General features: G+C 54.4%; 2 protein-coding genes across 2 annotated transcripts in view; one reads left to right on the top strand and one right to left on the bottom strand.

Annotated features, from left to right (window-relative positions):
* Positions 1-17,280, top strand: part of Adamtsl2 (ADAMTS like 2) — a 43,285-nt gene extending 26,005 nt beyond the window's left edge. The window contains exons 12-19 of the mRNA XM_004654058.2: positions 4,940-5,037; positions 8,955-9,081; positions 10,004-10,217; positions 10,302-10,457; positions 11,345-11,515; positions 12,238-12,414; positions 15,508-15,652; positions 16,489-17,280. Of these exons, the coding sequence (XP_004654115.1) occupies positions 4,940-5,037; positions 8,955-9,081; positions 10,004-10,217; positions 10,302-10,457; positions 11,345-11,515; positions 12,238-12,414; positions 15,508-15,652; positions 16,489-16,607 (1,207 nt within the window). The 3' untranslated portion in view covers positions 16,608-17,280. The remainder of the gene's footprint in view (positions 1-4,939; positions 5,038-8,954; positions 9,082-10,003; positions 10,218-10,301; positions 10,458-11,344; positions 11,516-12,237; positions 12,415-15,507; positions 15,653-16,488) is intronic.
* Positions 17,281-17,781: 501 nt separating this feature from the next.
* The window catches only part of Fam163b (family with sequence similarity 163 member B), a 34,271-nt gene continuing 29,468 nt past the window's right edge, over positions 17,782-22,584 (bottom strand). The window contains exons 2-3 of the mRNA XM_045136069.1: positions 20,687-20,802; positions 17,782-20,047 (exon numbers count right to left, since the gene is read on the bottom strand). Coding sequence (XP_044992004.1) covers positions 19,637-20,047; positions 20,687-20,779 — 504 coding nt within the window. The 5' untranslated portion in view covers positions 20,780-20,802 and the 3' untranslated portion in view covers positions 17,782-19,636. The remainder of the gene's footprint in view (positions 20,048-20,686; positions 20,803-22,584) is intronic.

Consider the following 22,584-nt stretch of genomic DNA (forward strand, 5'->3'; position numbering starts at 1 on the left):
TAGGCGGGTTGTCCAAACACAGGAAGTCGCGTCTGCTCTGGGAGCAGGCAGAAATCAAAGGGGCAGCCTAGAAAGGAAAGCTATTTTCATCTTCCAGAAATGCTTCAAACAATCCAGGGAGGGGCCGTCACCAGACTGGACTTTGGGAACCAGCCTCTGGATGCAGAGGCACAGATCCCTCTCTGAAGCCTTGAGGGGGCAAGAAAGGAAGAGGGTTTCTGGTGTGTTTATAAACAAACAAGGTCGTTTCAGAGCTTCTGCTGCCCAGGGCTTCCCGTGTCCCATCAGGTACAGGGCAAAGACCCCAGAAGCAGTGGCAAGCAAGCGGAGCCTCTCACAGAAGCAGGGTAGTTTCTAGGGTGTCACACTTCTTGGTGTGCCTTCCAACAAGGGACTGCACGGTTGTACAGATCTATACACAGCTTTGTTTGAGCAGTCTGCGCTTTTGCCCACGCCCCCACACGTGCTGGAGCGTAGGTGTAGACAGCCCCTCCAGAAATACCTTTGGGAATTAAAATCCAAAGGGTTATTTTGAACCTGGCGGCTAGCTCTTGAGTCAGGAATGAGTCACAGGGCCTGTGACAGGGAGTGTATAATTACATAAACATGGTGGAGCTTCTGCTCGGGCGCGGGGTGGAGGTATAAGGGTGAGATCTTTTCCTCTTTTTTGTTCTTAGGGAAAATTTAAGACGATTGCAAGCAGGGTGGGGGAACCCAATTGGGCAGCTCCACATCGTCTGCATTGAGCACTGGGGACTGATTTTTTCTCCCCCCGCCCCCCCCCGTTCTTCTCCGTGGGAGATTAGGCCCACCCTGAGTGTCTTAGATGCCTCTCTCTGTTAAAGCTTCATTTCATTTGTAACCAAGGAGAAGAGAAGAGGTTCCCTTCCCAGAGCTCAAGAGCTGGAACAGATTGACAGCTGGAACCCTTAGGAGAGGTGGCCCAGCCCCCAGCCCCCTTCTCTTCAGCCCACACCCCCACCTCCCCACAAAGACTTCATGGAGCCACATCAGTAAACTCATTACTGAAGCTCCCTGTGGGTGGATCATTTCCTGGGTTCTCAGTGTGTGAATTGCTATCAGGGAATGTTTTATCCCTAAAGCACCCTCCTGGGAAACATGAGCCAATCCCATCAAAACACCAGAGCAATCTTTATCCACTTGACTAACAAACAGTAAATTCCCAGTTCAATTCCAACTAATGTCTCTACCTCAGGATCAGCTAGAAAGCCTTTTAGCATGCAATGCTCTGCAACACCCACAGCCCTCAGATGACTGTGGTCGCCAGGAAAGAGGATGGTCCAGGTTTAAACCCTGTGAAGGGTGTCAACACACACCCTATGTTACCCAGCCCTTGTGGGCCTCAAGGAAAGTGGAGTTGGGCCATGTGGCCTGCTGCAGTCTCTAGCACAAAAGGGAAGTTGAGTCAGGAGGAGCTTCTGTCAATGGGGCCAGCTCCTCAGCTACCCTCTGGCTCTGGGGTGGGGTTTCACAGGACTCCATGGCTGCTTTCTGGCTGGCTTGAGTGGCTGGGTTGTGAAGCTGCTAGCCCTAGGATGAGAGAATAATGACTACAGCCACTTCCTCCTCCCCCTGCTGAGTCCCAAACAGTCCGCCTGAGGGATGCTGAGGCTGGTACAAAGAAGCCAGCAATCCTAACAATACTTGGCTGTGGTCACCTGAGTTCTGGCCAAGAATCATAGCTGGTGACTGGCTGGACCCCAGTGTGCCTCTTCCCGTTGAGCCAGCCTGCGCAGCTGCCGCCAAGTTGAACTGCGGTGTGAGGCATGGCCACTCTTTCGTCGGTAGGTGGGCTCTGTGATTTCTTTGTTTTGTTTTGCTTTTTGTTTTTCGAGTTTTTCAAGGTAGGTTCCCTTTCTGGTCCAGGATGACCTGGAATTAACTATATAGTCTCAGGGTGGCCTCAAACTCAGGGTGATCCTCCTACCTCTGCCTCCCGAGTGCTGGGATTAAAGGCGTGCGCCACCACGCCCGGTGGGCTTTGTCATTTTGATAACTGGAGGCAGAATGACTAGGGTCCCCATTTGATTAGAACCTCATTTAAGCAATAGGAGAGGATTCTTGAATAACTGAGGCTCTAAGGGCCTTCTGTGGTTCCTTATGGGGTGGAAAGAAGGAATCCGCTAGCCATTGTGAGAAGGCATGGTGAGGAAGTCTGCGTGTGTTGACAGAGCAATTGCAGTTCCCATTTTGCAGCACGGCCACCCTCCCTCCAGAAGGACAGCCTTCCATCCAGCCTGCTTAGCGGGGGCCAATGAGATGGGACATGCCTACAGCCGTTCAGTGCCAACACGTGTGCAACGCGCAGCCATTCAGTGTGCAATGCGTGTCCTGTCTGTTCCCGAGGGCAGGAGCATTGGTCTTCTTGAAGCAGGGTTGGAAGGCTGGGAGGGGGTAAATCTCTATAAAGATGCAGGGGATTCCCCCAGGCCTGTGAACCTCAACTTCGGGTCTTTGCCCAAGTTATCAAAGAATTGCAAATGCGGACTCAGAGAAGGGTAAATTATGAATGATGAGATTCATTTTAGGGAGAGTTAGGGTGAAGAGGGTAAGCAAAGCAGAAGGTCCCAAGCGAGAGAAATAAGGGGGGACCAAGAAACTCTCCCTCACCTAGAGAAATGTCTCTCTCTGAGGGGGAAGCCTCTGGGGAACATGCGCGCGCACACACACACACACACACACACACACACACACACACACACACACAGCATCCAAGCCAAAAGGGGGAGGGGAGACTAAGAAGATCTCCCTCCCTCTCATAGGGGCTAAGAGAGCACAATGAGAGGGGTCAGGGGGCCAGGAGAGGTCAGAAGAGCCAATACTTTCCAACAAAAGAGGGTTTATACATGTGGCCTATTTACATGAAACAGACATCCAGTTAGAAGGAGCCTCTCATCAGACTCAGGTGTGTAAGAAGAGACCTGATTGGTTGTGACTCCAAAGGCTGACTCAGGCAGGGCCAGCGCGCAGGTGTGCTGAGCCCAGCAAGAGTGGAGGAAGAAACAGCCGCTGCTTGTAGTCATGGGTGAGACTGGATCAGGTGCGAGTTCTCTCCTGCCAGAGCAGGCAAGGTGGTGATATGGGGGGGCTACAAACCCTTAGTTCATGTCTGCTTTGAAACCAAGAATTGGGTAAGACGGAGAAGGATCATGATTAAATCATATTTATTTACCAAAGTACAAAATCAAGAGAAGGAAAATAGATACACCCACGTGGTCTCAGAGCCCCTGTGGTGGGCCTGGAAGAAATGTAAAAAGAGAGTTAGAAAAGAAAAAAATAAAAAGTACACAGGGGCTGGAGAAATGGCTTAACGGTAAAGGCGCTTGTCTGCAAAGACTAAGGACTCAGGTTCAATTCCCCAGGACCCATGTAAGCCAGATACACAAGGTGGCACATGCATTTGGAGTTCATTTCCAGTGGCTGGAGACCCTAGTGTGCCCATTCTCTCTAACTGCCTCTCTCTCTCTCTCAAATAAATAAAAAAAATTTTTTTAGGAAAGAGAGAATAGAAAGTACAAGAACTCCTGCCATGTGGAGAGCAGAAGTGGGTAAAGAGCCCATGTAGGAATAGGGGTCAGAGGGAGACTCACCAGAACCTGGAGGTTCTAGAGTGGTGAGTGGGCCGCCAAGAGAGCTTTCCCTCCACTCCTAACTGTATTTCTAACCTTGTGGTGGTGGGCCCTACCTTCTGGCTCAGGTGAACCAGAGGCCGGCTCAGGAAGAGGCTAGCCACAAGTTCTGGGGGCTGAACTTGACCAACCAAAATGTCAGGATTAGATTTAAATTCTAGGAAAGTGGACCTCCCTCTCAGGTTGTTTGTGGAAAAACATATCTAGAGAAGAGATAAGAAGTTAGATCAAGCCGGGCGTGGTGGCGCACGCCTTTAATCCCAGCACTCGGGAGGCAGAGGTAGGAGGATCACCGTGAGTTCAAGGCCACCCTGAGACTACAGAGTTACTTCCAGGTCAGCCTGGACCAGAGTGAGACCCTACCTCGAAAAACCAAAAAAAAAAAAAAAAAAAAAAAAAAGAAGTTAGATCATACTTTGATTTCTAGCAAAGTAGAGACTGCAAGGATAGGCCCAAAGATATTCCTGGGTTTGGTTTTGTTTTGTTTGTTTTTCCTTCAGGAGCCCAGTCACCCTAACTGCTTAACAAAGCTATTTCACTCCCTCCAATTGGCATCCGTGTTTCTGTGAGCCAGTTCCCAGCTAACCACCTATCAGAACAAAGGCTACCTTGCTCCTTATCCGTATCATTCCCAGGCGGGTTCTGCCTGAAGCACAGGCAAGTGTGTTGTGTCAACACAAAAGACACAGCTCTCACCTCAAAGGGGACAAGAGACAGTTTACTCTGGAGCCAGATATGAGTGACCACGGACCAGGAATACAGAGTTAGGTTACCCCAAATTCCGTGTTCCAATGTGTTAACAGTTTCATGAAGGTTTTACAGTGACAGAACAAAAGAGAGTCATAAATGAAGGCACTTTTCAAATGCATTGGCTGACCATCAGGTAGGTGGGTTAGAGGGAAGTCTCCACCATAAGCCTCAGATGCCATCTGATGACATTCTTAGTTCTTGGATTGGTGGAAGCTGGGGGGTCTGTTCTTACATTCCAAAAAGGATTCCACCTCATCAACTGATAGTCACCAGGATGTTAGTTCACATGCGGAGGTGGGCAATAAATGGCTATTAAGGGGCTGAAGGCAGCCTGAGGTAATTTGGCTCCGACTTGCAACATTCCATCTCTCTTGTGATCACAGGGAGTTTTATCAGTCCATTCAGCCTTGCTGGAAGTAGGTGCAGCAGACAGAGCTGTCTTCTGGGAACCTTAGTTCACAGTTGTGAGGGTGAATGAGCCCTCAGGAGAACTGAGCACCCAGCTCTCTTACCGCCCTCTCTGCTCGACTTTGTTTCAGGACCAGACCCAAGGCGCGCAAGCAAGGCGTGAGTCCAGCCGACATGTACCGGTGGAAGCTCTCATCCCATGAGCCCTGCAGCGCCACGTGCACCACAGGTACTGGGAACGGGGGCTACTGGACACCTGCTCTGAGCCCACCTCCACGGTCACTGGGCTGAGCGCCGACGCACGGGCTTACGGCTCCAAGCCCCTGGGCTGCGGTCAGGTCCGGGTTCCTGTGGCCATCTCCAGCGTCCCAAATGCTACCTCTTATGGTACCATTTGTACCTCTCTCACTGGGGCAGGTGTCCTGAGGTGCAGGGAGAACTATCAGGTGCTGAATTTACTTTTGTTTATAGCAAGCGCTGGAGGGGAGAAGTAAACCCTGTGGTCCATCTTAGAGAGGAAGGGATAATCTGAGAACCTTATTAGCAGGGGAGAGACGAAGAGGCCCTTTAGGGTGTTCAGACAGATAGGCGGACGGACACATCTGGTTAGTGGGTGAGGAGGTAGGATTTGGGTCCCCATCTGTCTGGCCAGCCACCTGACAGTGTAATGCTCTATTTGGCCACTAGGGGCTACAGCTGTATCTGCTGCTTCTCTGGTCCCTCCCTGGAGGATTCTTGCTGGGTCAGAAGTCAGAGCCCAGTGCACTTGGGGTACTGGCAAGGGGGAAAAAAAATCAGGGAGATCTCAGAGGCCACGCTGTATCCATACTGTGGACTTCATGTTTGGACTTAACTGACACCTGGGTTGTCCATCAAAGTTTGCGATCACCTGGGACACCCAGCATTCCCCTAGCCAGCCCAGGTTTTGGATGCCCAGTGAGCATACCAGACAATGGGGGGGGGGGCGGGTTGTGTATCTTGGGAGAGGGCCCCAGCTTTGAGGTTTTGCTCATACTGGCCATGCCTCTCCGAGCCCCTGAGCACACAAGGCCCTGCACCTGTCATTTGCAGGGGAGCCAGCAACTTTGTGGGGAGTGGTGTGGTAACTATTTGAAAGGGGGCTCCCAGCAAATTGCTTCCATTGTCTGCCTGTGAATCGGAATGTACCTGTCGCAAAAGTGGCTGTGGACCAATGTGGAGTGCCAAGCAACCTGCCTGGTCGGAGCTCAGCCAGTGAGCACCCTTGGTGCATCTTCTCATGCCTCCCTCCCGATACAAGCCCACAGTGAGCCCAGGAGTAGCCCATCCACCGGCCATAGCGGGAGGCAACCCTGCTCGGGGCTCACCTACAGGGGGACAGGACTGAAGGCGGGCACTGAGGCACTGACTTCTCAGAACTTGTTGAAGTTGGATTGGGCTCTGGATTCCTCCAGCCATCCTGGCCTTGGAGTTGTCGAGGGGTCGGGGAGGTGACATCACTTGAGATGTCTCCAGGTCGAGGTGGCCTGATAAGATGAGCCCTGGTGAGTGATGTCTCCAAGGAGAACATGGCACCCCCCCCCCACTCCTCAACACCTACAAGAGCGTGTGGGACGGATAGCAGAGCTGTTCACTGTGGCCCACACAGCAAAGCAGGACACAAGACATGAAGATAGGACAGGCATGACACCTGGGCAAATGTGAGCCTTGCCTTAGATGAGGCTGTCAGGGGTGGAACACAAACATGGGCTCCTACCACTGGTGGCATGGGGCCAGATGGCAGATACAACAGATCCCATTCTACATTATGATGGCTTTCTGCCTTGGCTGCTCCTGGCCCCCCTGCTCCTCGGGCTTGTCTCTGCTGATCATGCTGCAGCTTTGCTGAAAGCCCCACATCAAGATGGCTGAGGGCAGGCCTGGGGGTATGGGGTTTGCCGGCATGTGCGTCACATGGAGTCGTCCAGCGTGTCATATAGGGTCATGGGGGCAGAGCAGCCCCCACTCCCTCCCCTGTGCCAAAATCCATTATCAGGAAGTGGGGCAGGTGGCTCAGTTGGTACAGTGGCTGGCGTGCAAGAATGGTGACTTGAATTCGACCCCAAGAACCCACATACAAAAGCCAAGTATAGTGGTGTACACTTATCATCGCAGCCCTGGGGAGGCAGAGACAGGTGGATCCCTGGGACTTGCTGGCCAGCCAGTCTACTCTTATGTGGTGAGCTCAAAAGAAAAAAAAAGTCTCAAACAAAAAATGGAGGCTGGAGAGATGGCTCAGTGTGTAAGAGCACTTGCTACACGCATGAGGAGTAAGTTCAATCCTCAGCACCCATGTAAAAAGCCAAGCGTGGCTGCACACATCTGTAAAACCAGTGCTGAGGAGAGTGGAGATGGGATCACCAGGGTTTGCCATTCAGCCATTCTAACCAAAAAAACACAGGGAGCTCCAGGTTCAGTCAGAGACTGTCTCAAGGAAGTAAGGCAGAAGAGGGATCGAGGAGGATGTTGGATGCCTGACTTCCTCCTCTGGCACAAGACATGCACATCTGCACACACACATACATATGCTGAACACACACACACACGTGCACACACACACAAAGCAAGACAGCAAGACAGACATTTCCTCACAGCAATGATACCCAAGGTTGTCCTCTGGCCTGCACATGCATGATCACATATGTGCATGTGCACCCATGCACACACTTGCACACACACAAGAACCCATTCTCAAGTTGTCAGGGAGCTAGCTAACAATCTTTGCTTCCCGTCACAGTGGGGCTTTTAGTTGTTTTATTTTTCCTTTTGGAGAAGAAGTGCCAATAGATGAGTTTGGACTCAGCATGAGTGTTAGGTGGTGGCTCCCAGATGGTCCCTCAGTCCCCAAAGCACAGCGGTATGGTGCAGGGAACCTGACAGGACCCTAACTTGGGAGGCTCAACCAATCCTGTGTGTGTCCCATATTGGGGTTCTCAGAGGAAAGGGTCCCATGGCTGAGAAGGTTTGAGGAGTTCTCTTCCCAAGACTGGCCTGGTAAAGAAGTACCCAGAGAACTGACACGTGACCGCTTGCAGCCTCTCTGGAGATGAGCAAGCAGGGGCTATGACGAATGTGGTGACCCTGCCAGGTGGGACTTGAATTCCAGTCTGTGTGATTGCTCTCCGTGACAAGAAGCCAAGGAATAATCAGACACTTGGGGGAGAGTCTGCAAGTCCCCAGCCCTGTCCGTTCCTCCCTGGGCCCCAGGACTGGTGTCTCTGAAGCCTGAAACATTCCAAGTGGACTGGCCAGGAAGCTGCCTCCCCCTTGAGGGGGCTAAAGACCGCACAGCCCAGCACTGGCAGGGGTAGGAACAAGTAATTGCAGCCTGGCTTGGCCTTCATGGAAAAAAGAGGAAAGGCTCCACGTGCGGGGCTGCTTCCCAGGCGCTGTGGTTTCGTGCAGGGCCAGGGGCTTCTGGAGAGACAGCGGCCACTGGCGCTTAGGTGTGCCTGGGATGGTAGAGACATCAAGAGGCTTGGTCTCACTATCAACAGCTCTGTTCTGGACTTCTCCCAGCTAATCACGCTCCTGACTCATCCTGCCCCCTGGTAGGGGCTTCCCACCCTTTAGTGAGCCCATGTGAGGGCTTGCCACCAGGTGAAGGGAAGAGGCCCCGGGAGGAAGGAGATGAGGTTCAGTGAGGGAATCCACACTTAGAGGAAGGCTGTCCCATTATCAGTCATCCTAAGTGGGAGTTCAGAGTCTGGGCAATCTAGAGAGAGCAGCACACAGAGACGTTCAAGACATTGACGAGTGCCGGTTAGGGGACATTGGCTAGGGGACGTCCCCCTAGACATCCGAGAAGACTGACAAGGGCTGCAATGATTAGATTTTCCACGCACACCTCTCAGATGGGGCTGGCTCAGATGACCGTGCATCCGTGGCACGTGGCTGCGTCTAACTCTGCCTCTGCAAGGCTGCTGTGGGTTTGTGTGACAGGTGACCTGGTTGCCCAGCCTGGCCTGGAGGGGGTGGGGTGGGGTTGGGTTCTGAAGAAAGTGATTCGATCTGGGACTCTGAGGGGTCATGTGACAAGGTCACAAGGTCACAGGCCTGTCTGCTGGTGTCCAAGGTGCTTGCTGCTAACCACACGGCTCACAGGCCCTTCCCTCACCCTGAACCCAGGGGTCATGTCCACGTACGCCATGTGCGTCCGATACGATGGCATCGAGGTGGATGACAGCTACTGTGATGCCCTGACCCGTCCTGAACCCGTCCATGAGTTCTGCGCTGGAAGGGAGTGCCAGCCCAGGTACCTGCGCCTGGGCACCCAGCCCAGTGTCTAAGTGTGCATGTGTGTTTGTGTGCATATGTACATACATGCACATGTATGTGCATGGCTGGGCTCTACTTTTTGTCTGCCATGGGCTGGGCCATGGGGGGTTCTGTGGTGGGAGGCAAGCAGAGAATACAGTCGTGCTCCATAGAGAACTACCATTGTGTTAGAAAGCCTTCTTTAGGACTGGAGAGATGGCTTAGTGGTTAAGGCACTTGCCTATAAAGCCTAAGGACCCAGGTTCAATTCTCTAGGTCCCATGTAAGCCAGATGCACAAGGTAGCACATGCGTCTGGAGTTCGTTTGCAGTGGCTGGAGACCCTGGTGTGCCCATTCCCTGTCTCTAACAAATAAATAAAAATAAGAAATATTTTTAAAAAAACCTTCTTTACATTATCCTACATTCGAGAGCTATCTTTGCCTCCAGGCCAACTTGTGCAGGTAGGATCTTTAGACATCAGTGAGGATTATCCCTGAAGCTCCTGGGGACTGGGTCCCTGGAATATTGGTACAACCCCACTTTTCTAACCCTCGAGCCTCCTGTCGTATCTTCAAGGCAATCGAGGCAGAGTCTTGTGGGGGGGCCACGGCCACCTGTGTGACCCAGCAGGACAAGCGGGGGGTCTGGGACTCTAGGGCACTTTGGCATGGTCTGCAGCGTTGGCATGTGGGGAGGAGGGCAAGGGAACGGGGCGAACAAAGGAACGAGACTTCAAGCCTGGGTTACCACCCACCCCCATTTAGGTAAAGCGTGTGGGTCTGCCTTGACCGCAGTCCCCACAGTTGGTTCCATGCCCTTCCTGTCTATATCATAGCCTGTGTGGTTCGGGGCCTTTGGGATGTGAGGATCCTCGCCACACAATGGGGCCATTGAGGACTGTTCTCACCCCTGAGGCAGGTGGGAGACCAGCAGCTGGAGCGAATGCTCGCGCACCTGTGGTGAGGGCCAGCAGTTCCGCATCGTGCGCTGCTGGAAGATGCTGTCCCCCGGCTTCGACAGCTCTGTGTACAGCGACCTGTGCGAGGCTGCCGAGGCGGTGCGGCCCGAGGAGCGCAAGACCTGCCGCAACCCGGCCTGTGGGCCTCAGTGGGAGATGTCCGAGTGGTCCGAGGTGAGCAGGCGCAGGCAGCGCTGGGGCAGAGGCCAAGGGCCTGAGCGTGTCCCCCACTGCCCCTTTACTCTGGCTTCCTTGCAGTGCACAGCTAAGTGTGGGGAGCGCAGCGTGGTGACCAGGGACATCCGCTGCTCAGAAGATGAGAAGCTGTGTGACCCCAACACCAGGCCCGTGGGCGAGAAGAACTGCACGGGGCCACCCTGTGACCGCCAGTGGACTGTCTCAGACTGGGGACCGGTGAGGGCAGGTTTGGGGACATGAGGCTAGTAATGGGATCAGAGCGCTCTGCCTTGCTGGGCCTTAGTTTCCCCATCTTTCTAGAGCAAAGATATGAGGGAAGAGGGTGGGATTGGCTGCCCTCCTATGATTATAAGGAATCAAAGCTCCACCCCAAAGCAACAGCTGGCGTCGCCTTTCCTTGTCCGCCCTCTGTGTCTCTCCTTGCATGTCTCTCTGTGTCTCGCTCTGTCTGCATTCATCTCTCCTTGTCTTTATTTTCTCTGTCTCTGTCTCTCTCTCTATGCCTTTCCTCGTCTCTATGTGTCTGACTCTCTTTCTCTCTCTATCTTTGTCTCTGTCTCTTTTCCCTCTCTCTCTCTCTCTGTACCTCTGTATTCGTCTCTCTCCATCTCTGTGTAGCTGGCTCTCTTTCTCTCTCTATCTTTGTCTCTGTCTCTTTTCCCTCTCTCTCTCTCTCTCTGTACCTCTGTATTCGTCTCTCTCCATCTCTGTGTAGCTGGCTCTCTTTCTCTCCCTATCTCTGTGTCTGTATCTTGGTCTGTACCATCTCTCTTTGTCTCTATGCGTCTGTCTCTCTTTACTCTCCCTGTCTCTGTCCCTGTCTCTTTCTCCTATCTGGAAGGGAGCCGCTCGGAAGCTTGCTGGGGTCACCTTGGGTGGTGAGGGTGCATCTGACCTTTGAGCTGTGCTTTTTTGTGTGTTTTGCATTGGGTCTGTTATTTCTGTAATTAGAACAGAAAATGTTCCTTTTAAAAGTGGTTGCCACAGCAACAGCTTCCCCACACTGTCCTGGGAGCTGCTCCTCTTCCTCGGGGATGACGGGGGTTGGGGGGCTTGTAGAATGGCCCCTCTGACTCTGTGCCCCCCGCCATCCCTTCCTGCAGTGCAGCGGGAGCTGCGGGCAGGGCCGCACCATTAGGCACGTGTACTGTAAGACCAGCGATGGACGGGTGGTCCCCGAGTCTCAGTGTCAGACAGAGACCAAGCCTTTGGCCATCCACCCCTGTGGAGACAAGAACTGCCCTGCGCACTGGCTGGCCCAGGACTGGGAGCGGGTGAGTGTTACCCAGGGTCTGCACAGGGTCTCCCTGTGTCCAGAGCACATGGGACCAGACAGAATTGGCCTAAGAGCCTACTGGCTGGTCACAGCGTGGAATTCATGAAAAATTACGAAGAACGATTGACCAAAAATTAACTTCAAAAAAGCTAGAAAAGCAGGAAAGCCCTACCATCTCTCAATCTAACAGCTTCCTCACAGTGATGTCTGCAGAGTCTCCAGCACCCTGTCACTGAGTCCAGTTCCCAGGGGACACAAAACTAAGGACAGGACACGTTGGCTGCAGGCACTCTCCACCAAGAGGGTCTGGACAACCTTTTGTTGTCATGGCCCATCTGTCTTCTGTCCCAACCTGTCATTGTTACCAACTTGCCATTTCAGACAAATTATTCTCAGCCAATTCTTTGGGGCAGACAACTATTAACCAAATCATCTTGGGCCAAATTGTTTTCTGTTGAATTGATTTTGGCCCAATCATCCTTGGCCAAATTGCATTAGCCAATTTGTTTCAAAACAGATGGTATGGGGCCTAATTGTTCTTGATCAAATCCATCCAGGGCCAAGTGGCTATTGAACAAATCATTCTCAGCCAATTTGCCAATTAATCTAAGCACTTGCAACCCAATTGCCATTGACCAAACTTTGTCACTGGAGACATCTAGTCAGGGTGTTGGCCTTTCTGGCCTCTGGCCAGTGACCCATCCACCTGCCCCCTCTCAGTGCAACACCACCTGTGGGCGCGGTGTGAAGAAGCGACTGGTCCTCTGCATGGAGTTGGCCAATGGGAAGCCGCAGACGCGGAGCGGTCCTGAGTGTGGGCTGGCCAGGAAGCCCCCTGAGGAAAGCACATGCTTTGAGAGGCCCTGCTTCAAATGGTACACCAGCCCCTGGTCAGAGGTGAGCATGTGTCCCCCTCTAAGGCTGCCTCAAGCCAGGTCTGACCTCTGATCCCACCTGGAACCTCTCTCCAAGACCCTGTCCCCCCACCGCAGCCCCCAGCCTCTGTCAGTCAGGACATGTGTCCCCGAAAAGTAGTTCAGTGAAGCCTTCTCTCTGATCTCACCCCTGAGCCTGGTCACTTCTGGTCACTAATTGCAGCCTTTAAAGTTGTCTGTTTGGTGGTAGTGTGTGCCATCACCTGTCTAACCACAGGTGTGTACTGGGGGTATGCCTGGCTGAGGCTCAGCCAAGGAAGAAAGGAACATGAAACTTAGAGATATGGGTATAGGATGTGAGTTCTGGGTCAAGACACTGAGCCAGTGGGCAGGGTAGCAGCTCTCCTGTCACGGGCCTGACCCTTGCTTGGTTCTGTGGGTTCCTTGGGTCACTGGAATGGAGCTAAAAATCTCATCTTTCTTTAGACAGGAGTGGAGTCCTTACTGTTGCCCATGTAGGCAGTCCAGGCCCACAGCTTGGCCCTAGGTCTCTTCCCTCCCAACTGCACCCCAGGGAGGGGCTCCTTTTCTTTTCTTTAAGCTTCCAACTTTAAAAAAAATTATTTATTTATTTGCAAGGAGAGACAGAGAGAGAGAGAGAGACAGACAGAGAGAGAATGGGCACACTAGGGCCTCCAGCCACTGCAAATGAACTCCAGACGCCTGTGCCCCCTTGTGCATCTGGCTTATGTGGGTCCTGGGGAATTGAACCTGGGCCCTTTGGCTTTGCTGGCAAATGCCTTAACTGTTAAGCCATCTCTCCAGTCTGAGGAGCTCCTTTTCCATTACTCATACTGGAGACTGTTAGACATGGAAGCCCAAACTTCCAGACATGGAAGTCAAACCCAGGGGCTGAGGAGTCTACAAAGGGATTGGAGGCCATAAGCCATCTCTTCCCAGGAACCCTAGGCAAGAAGCTCATGGGCAGGTGATGGGTGGTCAGCAAGGCAGCAGGGTGGGGAGCCCCCACCCCTCCAGTCTCTGGCCAGCAAAGCAAGATGACTGAATCTCAGCTTCCTACCCCCCTGCCTCAATCCCTCCTGCAAAGGCCACCCCAGAGCCCCGGGGCTTGTCAGCGTCCTGAACCTTCCTACTGCCGCAAAGGCCATTGCACCTACACATCAACTTTCATCAACTCACGTCACTGTTTACACTCCATCTCCTCCTCATCCCCTAGCAGTGGCACCACTCCTGAGCAAGGCCATAATCCCTCAGAAGAGGATGTAGGAAGCCCAGATGTGGCTCTGAGCATTGCTTGTGTGGGCCCTGAAGGACAGGAGTCCTGTGGCCGGGCTGGGCAGTCCAGAGACTCCGGCTGCCTATGGCTTCAGCTTCCATGCAGGCCAACTTTGAATGTTCAGTGACGGTAGGGGAGGGTCAGATAGGACTTGATGCCCAGAGTCTTTACTGATCCTTTCGATGTCCCAGACCCCAACGGATGAGGAGGTCTCCCTGGGCTCGACTGCTCCGGCTGGGTAGGTGTCAGATTCCAAAACCTGAAAACTCAAGGGATCTGCAGGATGAGTTCCCAGCTGCTTTCTCTTCTCAGGGCAGGCTCGGGATCTATAGGGCTCTCCTGGGTGCTATTGGCCCAGGCCTACATAGGACCCTTGCTCTTACATATGCTTGTTGAGAACACACAACCCCTTCCCCAGGTTAGAAGAAATGGGGGCAGGGCTAGGGTCACCCAGAGGAGGAGGTAGGGCAGAGCCAGTGCCTGAGGATCAGTGGGGGAGGTAGCTGGAGAGAAATTGAGGTGTGTCTGACACAAGGATTCCCCTCCGGTCTGGCTGAGCCCAGTTGAGACCTGACTGAGACTCGGGGAACCCAAGGGGACTCTGCAGAGATCTTTGCCTAAGGAAAATCGTCCGCCTCAGATAGGAGGGCAACTGTAGGGCCAGGTACCATCAGCAGAGGTACCATTCTAGGTGCTGGGCCATGGAAGGGAAGAGAATGGGAAGGAGGAGGAGCCTCAAGGTAATTGTAGGGGAGACCACTGAGGCAGGAGCAGATGGCACATGGGATTCCACCCCTTCTGCCCCTGACTGGGACAATGCCCCTTCTCCAGGGTTAGTCCCCACCCCATGATGCTGCACATCACAGTAGTACTTGTTTCTCCAGCCACTCCAGCCCCATCCACGACCCAGGGACAGAGGGGCGGGTGCCGGGACCTGCTGGAAGCCCACCCGTCTACAGGAGCACCTGTCAAAGGCAAATTGTCCTCTGGTTGCTGGTGGCAAGCCAACCACTCCTCCCCCACCCCAGGGTGGGAGGCCTCCCGCAAGCCTCCATTGATTCACCCCGTGCCTTGCGACCAATCTAGGGATGAGCTCAGGGTGGGGGCCTTCCTCCACCTCAGGGAACCCGAGGCTCAGGTCCCAGATCTACCCGGGTGATGTAGGGTCACTGCATCAGGGAGCCACCGCCTGTAGGATCTTGGAAGGAGGACAGTGGGGGTAATTTGGGGTCAGCAGATGTCTCTGGTGTTCTGGGCAGCTCATCAGGCTGGAGGGTGGGGCAGTGGCTTTGAAACTGCACTAATCGGCCTTTAGCAAATGCTTAGCATCAAAGACCCAGGACAGCTAGAACCATAGTATACCCACCAGGACACAGTCAGAGGAGGGGCTCTCAATGCAGTGCCGAGGAAACTGAGGCAGGGGTGGGGGTGAGAGCCAGTGTCTGACAACTGTCAGTGTCCTTTTCCTTTTCTTTTTTTCTTTTCTCTTGGTTTTTCAAGGCAGCGTCTTGCTCTAGCTCAGGCTGACCCAGAATTCACTGAGGTCTCAGGGTGGCCTCAAACTGACGGGTAGGAGGTTTCCTACCTCTGCCTCCCGAGTGCTGGATCAAAAGCATGCACCACCATGCCCAGCTTAGAAGTGCCCTTTCTCTCTGTGCTCAGCCTCAGCTATGGGCTCTAGGTGCCCAAGGCCTTCTGTGTCCTGGGAAGCCTGTGGGCTAGATGAGACGGGGAAGGGAAAATGCCAGGTGGTGAGGCTCCACCTTCGCCATCACGGTGGGAGCCTCGCCACGTGCCCGCCTGTGTCTCTCACATCAGTGCACCAAGACGTGTGGAGTGGGCGTGAGAATGCGAGACGTGAAGTGCTACCAGGGAACCGACATCGTCCGTGGCTGTGACCCACTAGTGAAGCCCGTCGGCAGGCAGGCCTGTGACCTGCAGCCTTGCCCTACAGAGCCCCCAGGTGAGTGAGAAGGGCGGGCTGGGTAAGGCCTGGGGTTGCCCAGAGGAGATGCGGCTGAAGCCAGGATGTGGTGGACCAACAGGCATCATTAGAAGAGGCAGCTGGAAAGACACACAGATGTGCCCGGTGCAAAGGTTCCCCTGCGGACTAGCCAAGTCCAGCCGAGGCCCAGCTGGTGCTCAGGGACAACAGGTCACTCCGCCAAGACCTGTACCTTGGCAAGAACATCTGTCTCAGATGAGATGGCAACTGTAGGGCCAGAGACTAGGTTGCTCCAACCTGAGCAACAAGGGTTGACTCTCAGGAATCATGGGGGTCAGATGGGAGCAGCAGGGTCTCTGGCTTGGGCACCCAGAAGACGGGCAAGGGTCCCGCTTCTGAGCTGAGTGCCAGGTGCAGGGGCACATAAGTTCTAGTTTGTGCATATTGAGTCAGGGGGAGGCATCTGCGGGCCCTGGGGATGTTCAGGTTTCTAGGAGAGAGAGTAGTGACCTCCTCCCACCAAATCCTTGCCCCTCGTATCTCACCCCACTGGGCGTGAGGATTGACCCACTTAGTGGGGATGCAGAGCTTTCTGGGCTGGGGCCAAGTTGGGGAAGTAGCGGCCAAGAAGTTGAGCTAGAGACCTACAAATGGGGAGCCCCTGGTCCCCGCATCTGGACCGGGGCTGAGGGGCTCACCTGTCCACTTATCCACAAATGGCATCACCCGGGGCTGCCCCAGCGGAGGAAGCTCCTTTCATTGGAGGGATTGTGTGGAGTGGGGACCCTGAGAGCTGTCTCCCCTCCTGACGCTCCCTCCTTCCCCTGCCCCCCCATGCTACGTTTCTTCTCCAGATGACAACTGCCAGGACCAGCCAGGCACCAACTGCGCGCTGGCCATCAAGGTGAACCTCTGTAGCCACTGGTACTACAGCAAGGCCTGCTGCCGTTCCTGCAGGCCTCCGCACTCCTAGGCCGGTGCCGTGGCCCCTGGGACCCAAGCCCCTCACCCTGTGGCTCTCCCTGTGACACCTGCCCCACAGGACATCTCGGGCTGTGAAGAAATGACACTGGGCCTCTGCTGATAAGAAGGGACTCTCATGCTGTGACCCTTGGCTCTACCCGGAGGGAGAGCCCTCAGTGCCTTGCTGGCCCAGCCCCAGACAGAGCCACCCTGCCGTGGGAGCCATACATAGAGCCCCGAGGAGCCTGTGTTTGTGCCTACCCCCGAGGGCCTTGAGCCCAAAGCCCAGGGCAGGTGACAACCCCCTCCCCCCCCACCCCCCGCCAAGGCCCAGGCCCTTCTCCAAGATGACAAGGTGGTGCAGCCCTTCAAGATGACTTGCAGATGGCTTAAGGGCAGCACTCCCTCCTTCAGCTGTCTTGGGTGAGGAGGGGCCTCGGGGCAGCCAAGGAGCCCAGGCTGCCCACCCTTCCCTGCTGGTTTTAGGGCGTATCCCTTCATGGTGCCTCCCTAGTGCCACGGCTACCTACCATACCTCCTTTCCCGGGGCTCTGTTGCGGTTTAGGAGGGGACAGCCTTCCTGCCATCCTCGCGGCGTCTGTGGTTCTGAGCAGTGGTGTCCCCGCCATCGTTCACGCTACTCACTGGTGTATGTTAATAAAGTGACTGTATTTATGGCGGCATCTGGAAGGGTCGCAGTTGCTTTTGGCAGCAGGCGCGAGGTGGCCCTTTCTCTCCCTTCCCCCTTCTTCCCGTTCCTGTCCTTCCTTCTTCCTCTTTTCCTTCCTCACCCACACTCCTTTCTGTATACCTTGGTTACTACATGCCAAGCTCTGTGCCAGGCACTTCACCAGCACTGACTAGTTTCAGCTTTCTGAACGCCCCATGATGTGGGTGGCATGACCGCCCTATCGTGTCGACGTTAAACGAGACCCAGAGGCTGTCAGCTACTTGCCCCAGGTAACCCAGCCCGTCATCCCTGATCTGCTGTCTGGATTGGTGGAAGCCATGGTGGGCACTTGTGGCAAACTGCTGGTACCCTTGCCAGAAAGCTGCTCCCAGGCCCTTTGGGGGAGAGCCAGACCTCAAAGCTGGTTTGGAAATTTGGATTCCCCCTGACACTGGGGTGTCTCCAGGGAAGATTTGTGTCTATGGGGACCCAAAAGATAAGAGACAAGAAATGGTGGTGTAGGAGACAATTTTATTGGCTTTTGTTTTTCTTAAGGTGCCAGACGGCTCCCTAGCACATCCCATGGTGGCACTGAATGAACTGAGAGGGACGGATGCTTTATTCATTTCAAAGAGGTCTAGGAATCTATACAAAGAGGGCGGCGGGCAGAAAGGAGGCTGGAAGACGAGACAGAGCAGCCCAAAGCGCCCCTCCTGCCCTCACCCCACCCCACCCCCCAAGCAGATGCGAGGGACAGACTCTAGGGGATGGGATGGCCCAAAGGAAGACAGGGAAAGGGGTGGGCCAGAGCTTCTGCAATTCTGAGGCTGGATTCCGTTAAGTAGGAGGAGAAAGGAAGAAAAGAGAGAGAGAAAAGGAAAAATGTCAAAGACAAGGCCTACCAGCCCCATTTAGCTGCCTGTGGTAACGTCTTGGCATTTTCCATTAACAGCCTGGAGTGTCCTATTGAGGCTATCCATTGGGGGGGGGGGTGGCTAGGACACTGCTCTTGTCCTATAGGATGGCTCCTCCCTGGGGCTCCATGGCAGGGCCTTGGAGCAAGACCCCCTGCGGGGAAGAAGCTGTTGGGGTCTCACAGACTAGAAGCTGCTTCTGCTACCCTCCCGGCGGCTTGGGGCATCTCTCTGGAGTGGCCACTGGGCATTATTTCCTCAACTGGCAGAGGATGTGGCATACCACGGGCATAGATGAGGCCTCCGCACAGTGGGAACAAGCTCTGGCCGCCTGGGCCCCTCAGGGTGTTGAACAGCAGCCGGGGCCAGGGCCTCGCTCCCAGCAAGAAGCAGGTGGAAGGGAGTGACCCACAGCTCGGTCTCTCCTGAGACCTCAGTTTCCCACTGAGAACCAAAGCTCAAGGTCTTCCTGCAGCCATTCCTTTACCGCATGGATGGGGATACAGGCCCCGGAATGAGAAAGCCTAGCCAAGACTCATGGCTCGTCCAGGGCCCAGGAACCCCTGAGCCATAGCCCTGGACCCTCTGGTGCCTCGGCAGCCTCTCTGGATGTGTCTTCCAGCATCAGCCCTCTAAACAAGGTCCCCCCCCCCCACCCCATACATGTCCTAGCGCCTCCCTCTCTCAGCAAAGGGCAGACAAAGGCAGCTGGGGTTGGGGGGGGGGGCAAACATCCTAACAATGCTGCCTCCACCTGACCTCTGCTCTCCAGGAGGAGATGTGTCCATTTGCAGGAAGCTCAGAGCAATGGGCAACTCAGGCCTGCACAGATGCTTGGCACCTGGGGCCAGGAGTCTGACTGAGATGGGCTGACGGGGCGGGTTGGCAGGAGGATCAGAGAGGGTTAGGCCAGAGAGCTAAGGAAGGGGAATGGGGAATGGGAGGCTGGGAGAATGAAGGCTTGGAGAAGCAGAGGAGGGAAAGGAGGCCCAGCTCAGGGAAGAAGGGCAGAATACTTGGCTCGTCGTCTTCCAGGGCCCTGGTCCCATGGGAGCCACCTCTCCCTCAAACAGGTGGGAAGCCCAAGGCCTGGGGAAACAGTGACAGGCTGAGGCCATGAATCCCGAGACAGCCAAGTTACTGGGGTTGTCAGAGGCCGTCTTCGCACTTCCTGGACATAAGACCTGGTCCCTGTGGCCCAGCACAGTCCTGCCTTATTTTACCAATCTCGCCAGCCCCCTCATCAGGCCCACCCCTCTGCCTTCATGCTGTCCCACCCTACTGTAGCCTCCTGTGCTCACTGGCTCTTACCCTTGCAGAGGGTCCAGGGGCTCCCCACACCCGGGCCCCCCAAGACAGAGATGTAATGAAGGCTTGGTGGAGCCTGGGTTTGGGTGTGGGGTCAGGGTGCGCCATGGGGACCCTGCCATGGTCTGGAGGGCCTCCCGGGGCTCGTCACACATCAGTGCTGACGCTGCGGCTCCTGGAGAAGGCCTCGCGCATGGCAGACAGGCGGTTGGGGTTGAGGGCCTGCAGGCCCCCGAAGGCCCCGGGGGGCAGCTCCACGTCCTCCTGGCTGATGCTCTTGTAGGCCACGCGTCCCCCACCGTTGCGCACGCCCTCAATGTCGTCGTCCTCCGGCTCCTGCAGGAAGAAGGTGGGGGGCTCGTAGTGGGAGCAGCTGCGGCAGAGGGCACGGGCCTGGGGGGACTTCTGGCTGAAGGAAGTGGCGGCGGCTGGGTAGAGCGCCGGCCCGTTGGTGAGAACGAGGTTGCGGTTGGAATGCAAGGGGGGCAGATGCGAGTGGACGGCGAAATCAGGTTCCTCCTCGTCTTCCTCGGACTCGTCTTTCTTGCAGCAGTAGTACTGTGGGCAGAAGGCTGGGTGACTTGCACTGCTCCCACCGCCCAGCGCCGGAGAAGGAGCCCTAAGATCACAGGGTGGCCCTGTCTGGGCATCTCCGCTTGCTCCGCCACCACCTAGGATTCCCTCAGCTCGGCTCTGCGCTGAGCTTCCTGTGGCTCCTCACTCATCTCACCCAGGGGCAGGGGCAGTTCTCACCTCCATTACGTAGGTGAGGAAACTGAGGCACGGATGGGTGGGCAGCCTGCAGGCGGCGAAGCTGGGTAAGGTCTGTCAAAGCCTAGAGTTGAGTCACAGGCGCTGGGTTCGCCCTGCACGCGGGCTTGCCCTGCCTCTCAGGAAGGTTTGGGGCCTTTGGTGGAAAACAGGACCCTGGGCGACCAGGGGCTTGCTGTTGCTCTCTCTACTTACTGCTGACTGCCTGAGTCTCAGTGGGCGGCTCATATTTGAGCCTCACAGGCAGGGGACACCGTTTCTGCCCACGGCTATCTGCTGAGCATCTCCTCTGAGATCTGGCTGTCTTCTCCCCTATACCATCCTGGACTCTGGCCCTCTCTGCTCTCTTGGGGCGTCTCTGCCTTTCTTCTTCCCTCCCTGAACAGACAGCTGCTCTTGGCACTCTGCCCAAAGGCGGGCAGTTACCTGGAGCCGACAGTAGCACAGAACTGCAATGATGCAGAGCAGAATCACAGTCGCCAAGATGCCCCCAGTGATGACCACGGTCCCGGCTGTCATCCGCCCACTTCTCCATCAACAGCCTGCAAAAGATTAACCTACGTCACTGGCTGCAGCCTTGTCACAGCCCCTCTGCAAGAGCCACTCAACCAGCTGGAAGGGAGAAGCACGTGCACACCACAGGCAAGGGCTCGGCCAGGGATGGAGCTGAGGGCAAGGTCCAGGCTCCGTTCAGCCTCAGCCAGCCTTGCTCTGTTTCCTAGCCTTAGTTTCCACATCAGATGCTAATAGCCTGGCGTGTTGTGAAATTTCTTGAGCATGCCTCTTAGCACCCTCTCAGGGAATGGAGGACAGAAACTCTTCCAAAAGTCTGGCTGAACAGGCTCATGCTTCTAAATATGTACCCAAAGTTAGGCATGGTGGCCCAAGTCTGTCATCCCAGAAGGAGGTTAGGAAGGTCAGGAGTTCAAGATCATCTCCACCTACATAGTAAGTTGGAGGCCAGCATGGGATCCTGTTTAAAAAAAAATCCAAGAAATGTACCCAAATGCAATTCAGCAGTTCATCTTCCTGCTTCTTCACCTGATATGAACGCCCTTATTTTCCAATCACTCTTCTGCAACGCAACTTGACAATATCACATTGCTTAACACAATCACTTCCTTTCTGTTACATATTTAGTGGTAGTAAAATGTACATCAGCCGGGTGTGGTGGTGCACACCTTTAATCCCAGCACTTGGGAGGCAGAGGTAGAATGATCGCCGTGAGTTCAAGGCCACCCTGACACTACATAGTGAATTCCAGGTCAACCTGAGCTAGAGTGAGACCCTACCTCAAAAAGCCAAAAAGTTAAAAATAAATAAATGAAATGTACAACACATGAAATTTTCCATTTCACCATTTTTAGACATTTACTTAAGAGAGAGAGGGGGAAAGAAGGGCACACCAGGGCCTTCAGCCACTGCAAATGGACTCCAATCGCATGTGCCACCTTGCGCATCTGGTTTACGTGGGTCTTGGGTAATCCGACCTGGGTCCTACGGCTTTGCAGGCAAGTGCCTTAACTGCTAAACCATCTCTCCAGCCCCCCTTTCAGTATTTTTACTGTATGTGTGTATATCTGTATATATGTGGATGTGTATGGTGTGTGTGTACAGATGGCATGCGTGTGTCATGGTACGTGTGTTGAGGTTTGAAGATAACGTCGGGGTGTTTGTTATCTTTTTTCTTTACTTTTGCTTGAGACAGGGTCTCCTGTGTGTGCGCTTGTGTGTGCATGGGTCAGTCTAGCTGCCCCACAGCTTCTGAATTCTTCTGGCTTTGCCTCCCATCGCTGTGGTTGCATTGGGATTACATACACGTGCACCACTTTCGGTCCAGCTTTATGTGAGTTCTGGGGAATCGAACTCAGGTCAGCAGGCTTGCAACCAATTACCGTTAACTTGAACCCATCTTCCCAATCCCCCTTTCACCATTTTTTTTTGTAAATTTTTTATTTATTTATTTGAGAGACAGACACAGAGAGAAAGACAGATAGAGGGAGAGAGAGAATGGGCGCGCCAGGGCCTCCAGCCTCTGCAAACGAACTCCAGGTGCGTGCGCCCCCTTGTGCATCTGGCTAACGTGGGACCTGGGGAACCGAGCCTCGAACCGGGGTCCTTAGGCTTCACAGGCAAGCGCTTAACCGCTAAGCCATCTCTCCAGCCCCTTTTCACCATTTTAAAGTATCCAGTTCAGTACCACTACGTCAATCAATTTGCTCTCTAGTACTTTCTCATCTCACGAAGATGAAACCGATTTCTTTTTGGTATTTAGGAAACTTATATTCAGCAGGGCGGGGGGGGGATACTTTCAGGGATGCTAT

Source organism: Jaculus jaculus, chromosome 1, assembly GCF_020740685.1.
Source record: "Jaculus jaculus isolate mJacJac1 chromosome 1, mJacJac1.mat.Y.cur, whole genome shotgun sequence".
Lineage (NCBI taxonomy): Eukaryota > Metazoa > Chordata > Mammalia > Rodentia > Dipodidae > Jaculus > Jaculus jaculus.